At 34.5% G+C, this 13,691-nt stretch overlaps 1 protein-coding gene across 4 annotated transcripts in view; it reads right to left on the bottom strand.

Annotated features, from left to right (window-relative positions):
• Positions 1 to 1,109: 1,109 nt before the first annotated feature.
• Positions 1,110 to 13,691, bottom strand: part of LOC149794012 (uncharacterized) — a 61,380-nt gene continuing 48,798 nt past the window's right edge. For all 4 annotated transcript variants that reach the window (XM_089967948.1, XM_089967946.1, XM_089967945.1 and 1 more), the window contains exons 6-7: positions 8,471 to 8,513; positions 1,110 to 7,234 (exon numbers count right to left, since the gene is read on the bottom strand). In XM_089967948.1, the coding sequence (XP_089824074.1) occupies positions 6,774 to 7,234; positions 8,471 to 8,513 (504 nt within the window). In that variant the 3' untranslated portion in view covers positions 1,110 to 6,773. The remainder of the gene's footprint in view (positions 7,235 to 8,470; positions 8,514 to 13,691) is intronic.

The following is a 13,691-nucleotide window of genomic DNA, read 5'->3' as shown; positions in this document are numbered from 1 at the left end:
GAAAAACATTGATGCATTCTCATACTTTGTTACAAATATTTATTACAGATGCATATCTCCAGATACTGGTGAATATAGCTTGAATAAGTTGTAACAGTTCTAGTTGGAACAATGGGCATTGTTAGAGAAACTTTAAGCGAGCTAAAATGTAAACTTTTTGGCAGCATGTGATGCACGATTGCTTCAAACTCCTCCATCTCATATGCTCACCATGAAAAATCCATTTGTACTAACTGATGATGACTTTTTGGTAACTGTCAGAAAGGCATGATTGATGATATTCAAAGGTCTACTTATAAACTCATACAGCTGTGGCAAAAATGATGGATTAGTACCTTTGCTGTTGTTGCCACAGTTGATTAGTTGGTTAATTTAGTTTGGTTTGGTTTGTTTTTTTTTTGTTTGGGGGTGGGGGTGGTTAACAAAATATTAGGTGGAGGAAGAACCCTGAAAGACCACCAGCCCAAATTGGTTGATCTGTGACAAAAACTTGCTCTGTGAGATGTGCAAGTAATGTAAAAGCAAGCACCAGAGTGCACCTGGGCATATGGAGCCTATGCTGATTTCATGTTTATCTCCAACAGCCGAAGTAATTTAGACATGAGATCTCAAGTTTCGGTAGATCATTATGGCCTTTACGCCATTTTCAGATGAAAAGAATCTATATATGGCAGCCAGTTTTAATGTTGAAGAAAATCCAAGTACTTTTGAGACACCAAACACCACTTGTGTAGAACCACTGACCTTCCACAAGTAACTAACATTCTCATTTACATATTGGAAGCAAGTAATCACATGACAAGCATCTTGTACCACTCGGCCATGGAAGCCTCTCAGATCTGTATCACATACTAGCATCTTATACCACTCTGCCATGAAAGCTTCTCATGCCATAGGTATAAGTCTCATATGAAAGACTAGAAGTGGGAGATGGAACCTGTGACAACTGGATTGAAAGTGCAGAATGTTACTGCTAGGTCATCAGTGATGATGATGATGCTGTCGACAATATAGTTATCTGCAATGACATTGATTTTACGAGTAATCTGGGAAAAATGATTCCTTGATTTTCATCCATTTTTAAAAATCTAATTAATGACCTAAAAATGTTTGACTTGCTAAATTTCTTTTGTTTTTATTAAACTTTATATTAGTCTTGCAACAAGCATCAAAATAAGACTTCGGTAACTGAAATATATGTTCTTACAAGAGATGATATAGTGTAAAAGTAGGCAGAAATAATGTAACATCACTTCAACAAGCAATAATTTTTCTTTTCTTCTGAAAAAATTATGTATTATAAGTTTAGCAAAACATTTATTGAAAAAAAATAATAATAACAAGGAATTATAGCATCTGACCACACATTTAAAGCAATACAAGATTCAGCTACATTGTATTATTCTAATCAAAAGCAGCATGCATGAAAACAAAGAAAAATAGCAATACATAGTGATGACTTTAATAAACACACAGTTTAGTAAGGATACAAATTCATGATTTCTGTATTAGAATAGAAATCCCTATCATAAAATTTGTATTCATGGATATAAAACTAGTAGGTATCAAGGGACTGATCAATGACATACAAATAATAAGCCACCATGAAAATTTGTGATTTCACAGTATCCAAGATTTACATGGCTGACAGACAAACAAACAAAAGGACAAAAGATTGATTATAATGAATGAATACAAATAAAAATATGCAGTAGATTATATGATCTATAAGAATTCAGTAGATTACCTTCAGCCAGCTGTCATTTAAATTGCTTCTGACCCCAACCCAATATTAAAATCGCTTCTACTGCCCACTAACCCATAGCCAGAAATTATGTTGAAAAAATATGCTTCTGTAGAGGTCAATGTTTTTCGATTAAAACATATCTGATGGTGGATCATAATTTTTTTAATTGCTTCTGTTGTGGGTTTGATGAATTTGAAAGTGCCTTCCCCCTGGGGGGTATATGTTTTACTGGAATAGCCCTTACTTTTTGGAGTAATTTTTTATTAAAATGATCCTTTTTCAGAAAATGATATTGTAACAAGTGGGAATGGTTATGTTTGTTGACATCAGAATTATACATTCCTATTTTAACATCTGTTTAGTGGAATCAGTCTTTTAACTCTGTTAATTTATAATTTGAGAGGAATTATTTATACTATTTATTAGAAATACAATGTGCTCATTGACTTATCAGATTAAAACATTGCTTAAGGATTATTTTAAATTCATTCAAAGACATTTAAGATTATATCATTGTGACACAATAAGACTAGAGGTTCACTGACACAGTTACAACTATTGGCACATCAGCACATTCAATACTGGAATTCATTCTGAGCACTCTAGTTTTGTACTTGTGAAAAAAGTTTTAGGACTATGTGGGGATTAATTCACAATAATGTTCCTTCCTTTTAAATTTTCACGTTGTGTTTTAGAGAAACAAATAATTTGGTGAATTTTACTTAACTCATTGGGTTTTTCTTCTCTTACTTAAAGGCTATGGAATCATGACCTTTGCCTAGTGAGTCTGATGCTCTATCAACTGAGCTACCATGGCTGGACATGATATGATGGATGGACATGGGCAACTCGATATACCCTCTTGAAAATGTTTTAGACATACACCAAAAGGTATGCATATGATGTAATCTACATATATAATTACAAGCACAATTAAAATCTTAACACATTATTTATAGGTTATTGCATTTTTATGGGAAAATATGAATGAGTTTTTCGGATGGATATACTGCATGACCTTGGGAGTGCAGTACATCCCTCCGACAAAACGAGTTCATATTTTCTAATACAAATAAAGCAACCATTTTATTATATGCTCATTTTCTTCTTCTACCTAAGGCTTAATTATATATACACAAAAATACACTATGAGAAACACAGTAACTGAATTTTTATGCTGGATTCATTAGTACAGCACAACAACATTTTTAATGTGCACATAACTCCGCCCAGATAAATTTGAATTTAGTTACACACTAGACATCACTTTCGAAAGAAAGTGGCTTATTGGTCTACTTAAAATTGAAATTTAGAGTCGTATTTTGAATGAATGCGAATTGCAACAACTTTTTCATTTAATCTGGCATGAATAGATTTTGTTATTTTTGTCGATTCTGCTAAATATCATGATAATGACTGGATTTATATGTGTCAGTTCTACATGATGTACATCTGATTTCATCAGCGAGGGAGCAGCATGTTGACATCTGCAACTGTTTCTGTTCTCTCACTGAATGTTTGGAATCATAATATGGGAAAAATATGAAGTCTTTCAACTGTAATTATCAAAAAGACGAAATGGAATATAATGTTTATTTCATTTTGAGTGCAGTTAGGAGGATGTAACTGCACTTGGAATGTAGTTGAAATTACAGCACAATTTTGAAATGTATAATCAAGCTTTAGAACCCATGACATGGCTCATGTAATTCGGATTTGCAGAACTAAGAAAGTACATTTTGAGGAAATTAAGGATGTAAAACTGTAAGTATATTTATTATTACCAACTAAAGAAGACATGTTTGTAACTTGTCAATTGCATGTTATTTGTGGGGACCCAGCAATTTTATGAAATGTCTGGGGTCTATCGCTAGCCTAAATCTGAAACATTGTATCAAAATACATGTAGTTAACACAGAATATTGCATAGCAGCTGGTATGTGGCAGTCCACGAAACATCTGTTTTAGTTCATTCAGAAACATTTAATCAACCAAACTGTAAAGTGTAACTGCATGAGTGTACATGTTTACAAAGTAGTTCTTAACACACTACTGGGCACACGTGTAGTGCATATGAGTGCAATATGAAGGTGTGCAATATCACAAAATATTGCATGATTCTGCAAAGTTAACAGAAATAAAAATGAGCATATATAATAAGACGTATCTTGCAAATGATAATTTTGGTATTACAAAGGAAAAATTGACATCTATATATATATATATATCTGCTAATGAAACAAACAACAGCTTAGACAATTATTACAAGAACAAAATTTATATCATTTTATTAAAAAAATACATACAAAAGAGCAAACAACAAAACCACAATTCTCCGGACAGATTTTTGGTAGGAGCATTGAAGGTGCACTGTTAAAAAAGTGTTTCCTTTACTGGAAGGTCTGCCTGAAGATCTCTGATCAGTGGCTGCCTGACCTGACACCAGGATAGTTTATTTTTATTATTCATTTCAAGACACTTGCACACAATCATGAGTGGTCAGCATGTTTATAATGCCACCATTGTTTTGAAAATGACTTTCAGCAAGATCTTGATGTATACCTATCAGGTGATGATCACTTCTGCATAGATATACCTTTAGGCTATTCTGCAAAAATGTGGCACAAGGTAAAGTATAAGACTGATTCCAACTATCCCAGCTCATACATAACCATCATTGAATCTACCATATACTGACTCGATATAGGTAAATAATTTGACAAAAACTCATAGAGACTGTTGTTAAATTTCCTTGTATTATTTCTTGCACAAAAATTAGCACAACCCATCCCTCAAAGGTATCACTGCTCTACTGACCGAGTGGAATTTACAGGAATTAAAGATAAGACCATTTCTTCAGCAACAACAAGACTTTCATATTAGCTGCTTTGCATGTCCGATTGGTACCATTTTCATGTAGGATCGACAAGACATAAGACTTCTGGTTGAAACCCAGTGTTGATATCTTTGGAAAAATAAGAGCAACATGAGTTTCAAGATAGCTGCATAAGATTTGGATTGTTTTCATTTAGGACCAACTAGACAAATGAAGTCTTTTGGTGAAAACATAATATTTATATGAATAATCAACTAGAAGCAGCTACAATAAGATTTTCAAGAAGGTGATTTCTGGGGCCATATTCAAAGTCAAATTGGTACCACTTCTATTCATACATCATTTTTTTCTTTCTTCTCTTTAACAGTGTAATTTCAAAATTTTGGAACGGCAGAATAAATGGACCTGGAACATAGCAAAAAGGCAGTCATTTCACTGAATTCCAATAAGTCTGATTCCTCATAGGAGTTTGGAGGAGGGGGATAGTCCAGATATTTTTAATCACTGAAAAACTGAGGATTCTTTTGAGTTTGTAAATTGCAACCTAGAAAACAAAAAACTTAACCTTAAACTCCCCTTCCCCAACCTTGCATATTTGCTTCCTTAATTAGCTGCCTCTCAACATGTATGCTCAATGTTTTGATAAGAATCGAGGTACCTTTGTAATGATGATGCCATAAAAAAGCATATTGCAGAGTACACTGTACATTGAATTTAACAACAATATTCAACACGGTAATTAGAGTATTTATCAACTACTGTGTAAAGTATCAATGGTATACTTGTAATTTACAATTCTCTTGACAAAATGAAGATTAAAAATATGTATAATGCACAGTGGAAATAACAAGTCTCTCTAAGGGACTGACATTTTTAAATTCATGACAAAATCATTTCTTCCTTTTGACTTCCAAGTGTTAAAACTATCTGATACTATTCAGCAATAACAAGGTTTACAGATTATCTGCTCTGGATGCCAGATTGGCATCATTTTCATTCAGTACCATCAAGACATCATTTAGGATCAATGAAACAGTTTAAGTCCTGTGGTAGAAACCTCATGTTCATATGACTTTCCATATTTACAAGATGTTGGCCATATTGGATATCAGATTATGATCATTGACTAATAAGACATCAAAAAAATTATTCTGCTGGAAACCCTATGCCAATAGTAGTTTTCATTCAGAAGAAGTAGCGATATCAAGAATTCAGGATGCCATAATTTGACATCAGATTGGCACCATTTTCATTTACAACCAACAAGACATCATAAGATGTTTATAAGTGAAAACCCTATGCTGACATGACTTATCCATTCAGTAACGATACCAAGATTTTCAATACAACCACTGCGGTGGCCATATTCCCACTGGAACAATTTCTATACAGGACACACTAGACATCATAACAAGTCTTCTGGTGCGAGTCCGATGTCAATATGACTCTCCTTTTAGGATAATTAGTGATAAAATGATTTTCAAATTAATTGATTGACTGATCATGGACTTTCCCTGCACTGTTAGGCTATATAGTGCCATAAAAATGTTATGAAATAAAAGAGCATAGATAAAAGGTTTATTATCAACGAGTGAGCAAAGTATAAAAACACCAATCAATGGGTGATGTAAATGTTCAGAATAAGGATAATAAGATAATAAAAGACAAATTAGGGTGAACAGCAGTACAAATATAAAAGATCTTCAAGTTTATGAAGGTGGTTAGCTCATCTGACTGTAAGGCCAAATGACCTTATGGTATTGCCCTTGTTCAATCATGTGTCATCCATCAACAATTGCTATTTTCAACTTCTTTGCAAAAGCTGCAATACCAATTTCATCCAAACTTAAGTCTAGTTCTTTAATGATTCTTCATGAAGAAATCTGTTCGAGGCAGAAAGTTTGCTTATTGCCTGAAACTTTCTGCCCTTTACTTGAAACCAGAAAAATCCAGGAATGGAAAACTGAAAGTTGGTCATCTTCCACTCCCTATTTCATATCTACCTGCATTTACCATCGAGTCACTGACTACATTTTGTCCTTTTGAATCATGAAATGTACATACTGTGGCTGCTATTTGTAAAAAGCAGGAAAACATTTACTTATCCCAAATGAGCAGTTTATTACCAATGTTCACACAAACTGTCCTGGAATAAAAACTTTTATCCATGGGTATCACTATATGCTCCATTTAATCCTTCAGATAATTCTCTCTGCCACTGCTAATTAAGCGCTTCATTTTCTTTATGTAATTGTCTTTGCATGATTCATCAAAATAGTCATAATACTGTACTGCAAGTATGGCACTAATAAACTGAGGGACTTTTCCATTCTTTTTAATATCTTCTGATGGCCATATGGGTATAACACGCCCTTTTGTGGATGGTTCTTTCAGACTTGCCACCATGTTCGATTCGGAATTAAAAACGATCACACTATCTTCTGTGAAGTCTGCACTTAAATATAAAAAAATGTACCTATAAGTCTTGAAAACGAAATCCATTATACTCAGTCTACCTTTTCCGGCTCCAATTTCATCTGAAACATCCACTTTGATGTCACTCAATAAGAGGTCTGATTGCAAATGGTTTTTAAACTGGTACGCCTCTTTCTTGGCATCTTCTGTGTGAAGTATTATTATATCACATATTGCTGAAAAACAGATATTAAACAATTTCAGTTGGAGTTGACCTTAGAGATTATATTATTTAAGTTCTGGGTTTAAGCATCTGCTGGAACCTTCCACATCAGTGGGTGACTTGGTATAGATATGTCACATGACACCACATGATTCCATAAGGACCTCCACTGATTCGCTGTGCACCATCTTTTGCATCCTCCTCAAACAACAAATTCATTTTGTGACCAGATGATTTATTAGCATCTAAATGTATGCACTAACTTCAAAGCTGTGCATTTTCAGGTTCAGAGGGAAAGTTGTGCTAGAAAAATGATAAGGATATCTTATTCTGACATTCATGCTGAGTAGGAGAACAAAGAAACCATACAGCTGATTCCATGGGTCACTGACTATAGTGGCCAGTAGGAGACAGAGTTATCAAGGTTTTTAATAAATGTTACCAGTTTTTTTAATGATTGCAAAAATGTATTGTATGTGAATTATTTATTGTATTGCCTAGATGGATTTTTGCATACATCAAATCAATAAAGTTCTGTTCTGGGTTTTTTTCCTTTCTGATAGCAGTGCCAAGCTAAGCGATGTAAATTACATTGAAACCTGTCTAAATTCATATGAGGGACCACTCACGTTTCTCATTAATAGACAGATGTAATTTATACAGAGGTTTATATAGATCAAATATAAAAAGAAGGGTAAATATCACCTGTGATGGGGTCATATTTTAGGCCTTTGAACACCCGAGATAGCCCCACATGCATATCACCTATATGGTGGTGGTGATAAGAAACTTAACTAAATCAATGTGGTTGGGTATTTCATATCACAATAAACTACAATGGAATTGTTTTGCAACTATATAGTAATATAGCTTTTAATATCTACCAATTACCTGGCAAGTCCATCTTTATTTAGAAACTGTGAAACAACCTACTATGACTGAAGCTACAAGAATGCGAACAACAAATGCCTTTATTATATGAATGAAATATCAATGTTCTTTCATGTCCTTAATTTATATCAGAAATGTTTGTAGTGTTCTTCAAACTGGTGATCAAAATCTAGCTTAGTCCATGATTTTGAACCCTATCAACACTAATCTTTATATGGCTATTTTCTGCAATGGACATCCACCCAACCCCTCAAAGAACAAATCAACCATGAGAAAAAAGGCAGTGTAAGTCATAAACATGCAAGTGCAATTTACCCATGGTCACATACAAAGACTATCATACAGATGAAAGACTTACCATCATTAGTCTGTCTTACAACTTCACTCTGTTCTTGACTTGCCTGAAAGAAAAATAATCATCTAAATCAGAACAGTGATAGCACAGCTGACAAGAGAAGATCAAAACTAGTATAGAACAAAGGGATTGATGTCCTCTTATCCAAAAGGAATTTCCAAGAATTCAAGACAAGACAATATCTACTTTTTAACTATCAAGTGCTCAAACAATAACTGATATTCATCGGTAATACAATTTTCAAATTAGCCATTGCAATGGCCATACTGGATGGAAGATTGTGTGATCTGATTTAGGACAGACTGGACATCATTAACAGATTTTTGGTGAAATTCCTATATAACCATCTATTCTGGAGAAATAACAAGATTTTCAAGATGGCTATCATGGCTTTATGTCAAATATAAATTTTTCTTAAGCTGTTCTTGAGAAGTTTACAGTTTATACTATCAGTTTATTGTAATCAACACTATATCTGTTGGCATATGGAAATAATTTGCGTAAATTCAAAAGATTTCTATGCTATTTATAGTCAGGTGAACAAAACATTATATTTCTGGAAGGTACAAAAAGGTTCAAATTTTTGCAGCAATTATTTTGTGTACATTAGATGGTGTCCTGTAAACTTATTTTTGTGCATGCAAACTGAAACATTTTCCAGATAGCTGTGCACGTTACAATAACAATTCCATAGAATACTGTTAGGCATATCCATGTTGCATTTCTGATCACTATATTTATCAGAATTAATTTTCAACTGCCATTTTGATAACCAACATTTCAAATCAATTAAATCATTTTGTGAATTACTGGTATCTTCCACACTTTCTTTTGCACATATTTGTATAATACACAAACATAAGTAATGGGCTACATCTGGACAGTCATATATGCAGACCAAAAATAGCACAGTCACTTATACAATTCCACTTATAAAGTGACATCACTTGGTCCAGAAATGTGACCGTGTCCTTTTGTTTAAAAATTTTCAGCATGATAGAGGCAAGAGGAAAAGGAAAAATGTAATTACAGAAGGGATAGATTAATATTACGTACAGCACATTGTAATTGTGTACATATTCCACAAGAAGCTCAGTCATGAAATAAAGCTGAATGGAATAACATAATGAGTGTAAGCATATTAACAGAGTTGAAGATGATATATAAATTTGACTATCATGAAAAATATATCTAAAGAGTAAAGCTCATAAGTTCCGACATCAGCTTTAACAATTTTAGTACATGTCAGTACTAAATGAGTTAAGGTTGTAAGATGTTTAAGAGTCATTATTCATCAACTAAATATAATAGATCCAGATGTTGGCACTATTCATTCGTTAATGAAAATACTTATTTTAGTAGCAGTTAATACATGTACTAGAGATTGTTTTCTGTTTTATTGTGGATTTATGGCACATCAGCACAGTGAGGCTATATAGCGCCACAAAAAGGTTATATGATAACAATGGATGTCTCAAAAATATTTATTACCAACGAGTGATGAAAGTACAAATACAACAATGAGGTGGAAAGGATAATATGTGAAGGTTCCTGATCAACGGGAAATGTAAATATTGTGCATTAAGGGTAATTAGATAATAAAAAATACAAAAGAGTGATTAACAGTACACATGTTCGCTAAAAAATTCCAAGGAAATAGGGTTGCACACAAGCTATAATTTAGAATAAAAGTCAAACGTCCTTCAAGAGACTTAAATACAGGAAACATTTACCATATCAAAATGTTAATTCATCTGCTGAGCACTGCAGAGTGATCACTTGTAGGTTGGAGATTGAAACAATCTTTCTTAAAGTGATTCACAGTAATAGGTTCATTGCAAGAAATGCACTGAGGTGGGTATTCACCTTTTAATATGAAGGAGTGGGTTATATAAGTTTGACCAATTCTAATTCTTGCAATGACCACCTCATCCCTACAGATGGTTCTGTAGGAAGGAGCCATTCAGCTAATATAGATTTGATCTCATGGAGCTTGCTATTGACAGCATCATTCCATGATGCCTGCCACTTACGAAGGTTTATTTTATACTAGATTTAAAATCAGTGTATGGTATTTTAAAATCAGATGGTTGTAGAGACTGGGCTATTTCAGCAGCATGATCTGCTCTTTCATTACCTTAATACTGACATGGCTCTGTAGCCAGCAGTATACCATACTGTGAGAGTTACACATCTCGGTATGTATGATGAGAACATTTACTCAGTAATGAGTTTTTCAACGTTCTATTGTGTAGTGAATGAAATACTGATGGTGCATCAGAGAAGATGACAGTTTCATATATGTTTTGTTTCAATATATTTCGGGGCATGGTCTACTGCCCTGATTTCGGCTGAGAGTATCAATGCAAACTTTTATTGTGATTTCCACTAAGGAAGGCTGCAGCTTCATTTTTGCCATCCTTTGACCCATCAGTGTAAATTCTTCTGCAGTTCTTAAATTTTGAGAGAAGTTCCTGTTACGAGTTATGAAAAATGGAAGGATTTATCTCAGATTGTTTTCCTTCATTCAGCATAAAAATACTTTGAGTTGTTTTAGAAGCCAAGGTGTTACAAAACCAAAGAACTCTGGATCTTTCAATGGTCAAGGTTTGCATTGTCAAGGCTGGAAGTAAATACAAGAGAAACATCAAAGATGCATTATGATATTAACTGTACAGCATCATATGTTATTTATTTGGTAAAAAAGAAATATGTTAAACAAACCCGTTAGCAAGTATCATAACACATGAAGAAACATAGATTTGGGACAAATAACTTTATCAATTAATCTTTATAATCTCATGTCTCCACACACTTCCATAATTTGCAAGATCTATCCATTTTTTATGCGTTCTCATGAAAAATATGTTCACAAGAGAACCATGTTAGGCTGCAGGACATTGAATTCTATTTGAAAATGTCCAGTAACAACTAGGTTCAAGTACTACTGTAATTACACTGAAATTTGTACTCTCTGGAAATTTATGTGGAATACAGTAAAGTTGTGCAGATCTACTGAACTTAGAAATTCAGTAGCAAACCAGTTCAAATCAAGCATGGTTTGACAGTAAACAAAAAATATGCTTTATGTTCAGTAGATTTTAATTGCTAACCAACCCTGTTTCAGAGGAACACTTAATTTCAGGTGGACTTGAGTGGAATAGCAGTCGAAAATAAGCAGAATACAAGATCGACTGAACAGTGTCAGTGCTGCTAAAATACTTGGGGTCACTGATTTACACTCACTTTGAGACAAAAAAGAAAACATTTTCTTAAATAAATGAATGTCACATTATTGCATGCAACAATCCCTCAAATAAAGTTTGTTTGTCTTTCTTCCTGTTATTCTAAAAAGTGCTGAACATTGAAAAGATCTCAGACATTTTTAACAAAGCTCAACGAAACCAAATTACCAATATGTAAAAAAAACCCCACAGTGATAATGGAAAATGGATACCCCACATAAGTACTGAAACTAACCTAAAAGCAAATTTAACCAAGGTGTGACAGATGTATCATGAGCAAATGCTGGTATGATTATGTGACCATACCAATGTCATGTTGGGGAATAAATAATTTTCTTGTATGTTTGAGTTAACATGTCCACAAGACATAAGCATTAGTTGCCTTTGATGTTATGGATAGAATATCATTGGAGTCATCTCAAATATTATCAGCATATACCCATGTCTTACGTTTGGTTAAACTGTATAACTAAAACTTTTATCATTTTTTGCTGCCAAATGGTCAGTCTCATAGTTCATTTGTTCATTTGCTTTTGATCTGGAATTTGACTACTTTTGTGCTGACATTGGATGTGAGTGGGGCTAGCACAATCACCACATAAAAAAGCCATCCTATAGAAAACAACTCAGCAGAAAACTCATTTGATCAACAGAAACGACCCAGAAGTGAGTGTATGCAGACCAGCCAAACCCATGAGGAAGCTGACTTGGTGAAAGATTTTCTCTCCACCAAGACTGTTACAAGGATTTGGACATGGAATATGAGAACACTGTAAGAGACAGGGAAAGCAGTACAAGATGTAAAAGAGATCGACAGATATAGATTGGCGATCTCTGGACTGAGTGAGATTCTAAAGACAACAACAGGCCAAATCACCTTCCATCAGGACATTTCCTCCTGCACTTAGGACTGCCCAATGAGGACAATGACCACAGGAAACGAGTGGGCCTGATGTTGAGCAAGAAAAGAAAAAGGCCTGATGGTGTTGGAACAAGTAAGCGAGAGGATTCTGACAACTCGTTTCCAGTCAAAATGTCAAAAGATAACCACTGTGCAGTGCTATGCTCCAATAAATCCTGCAGACCAGGAAGCCAAGGAGGTATGTCACACTTGTGATGGGTACAATGAATGCAGAAATGGGTTACAGCGACAACATTGGGTGGGAACTCATCATGGGTGAAGAGGGCCTAGGAGGGATGAAGGACAATGGAGAGCTCTTTGATGACTTCTGTGGGCTCAGTGGCCTTATGATTGATGGGACAGTTCCATAGCAGGATCCACAAGTTACATGAAAATCCCTGGATTCAGTAACACTAGAGAATCAGATGAACCACCTTGTTTTCTCCCACGGATGAAAGAGTGACTGGTGAATATGAGAGCCTGCTGAGCAGAATATGTTGAATCAGACCACGCACTGGTGATGGCAAGAATCAGCAGCATAAAGAAGACTGGACTGCAGAAACACCCAATATGTGACACCTCTAGGCTCATCGCTGTTGAGAAACAAAATGGTTTAACCTTGAGAAACAAAATGATTCACCATTTCTCTCTCCAATAGACTCTAGGCTCTCACTGGTCTTGATGAAGAAGAGAATTGCTGCCAGGATTTTATGTAAAAGTGGGGAGTTCCCCCCTCTGTCACAAGAGAAAGTAGAAGAAAAAGAGGGGAAGGAGGACACAGCCATAGTTCAATATTCACCTAACAAGTCAATATCTTACTCTCTTTCTTTCAGCTCCACTCTGTAAGAGCTCTATTAAAATCAAAATCTTTTAAAGATCTTGACTCTAGTTGTATCAATGTAATTATAAATCTGCTGATTATTTCTGAGCTTAATCTGTACCTTATCTGCATATGAATATTCTTCTCTGCTGAAAACCCCCTTTCACAGTCTGCTGTCTGAAGAGTCATATACATAGCTAGCTTAGTCAACTGGAACTGTTCTTTATGGTTGTAATTGTGTACAAATTTCCACCGCAC

Source organism: Sinohyriopsis cumingii, chromosome 8, assembly GCF_028554795.1.
Source record: "Sinohyriopsis cumingii isolate HCF-2022 chromosome 8, ASM2855479v2, whole genome shotgun sequence".
In the NCBI taxonomy this organism is placed as follows: Eukaryota; Metazoa; Mollusca; class Bivalvia; order Unionida; family Unionidae; genus Sinohyriopsis; species Sinohyriopsis cumingii.
This window is presented reverse-complemented; position numbering and strand designations above follow the sequence as displayed.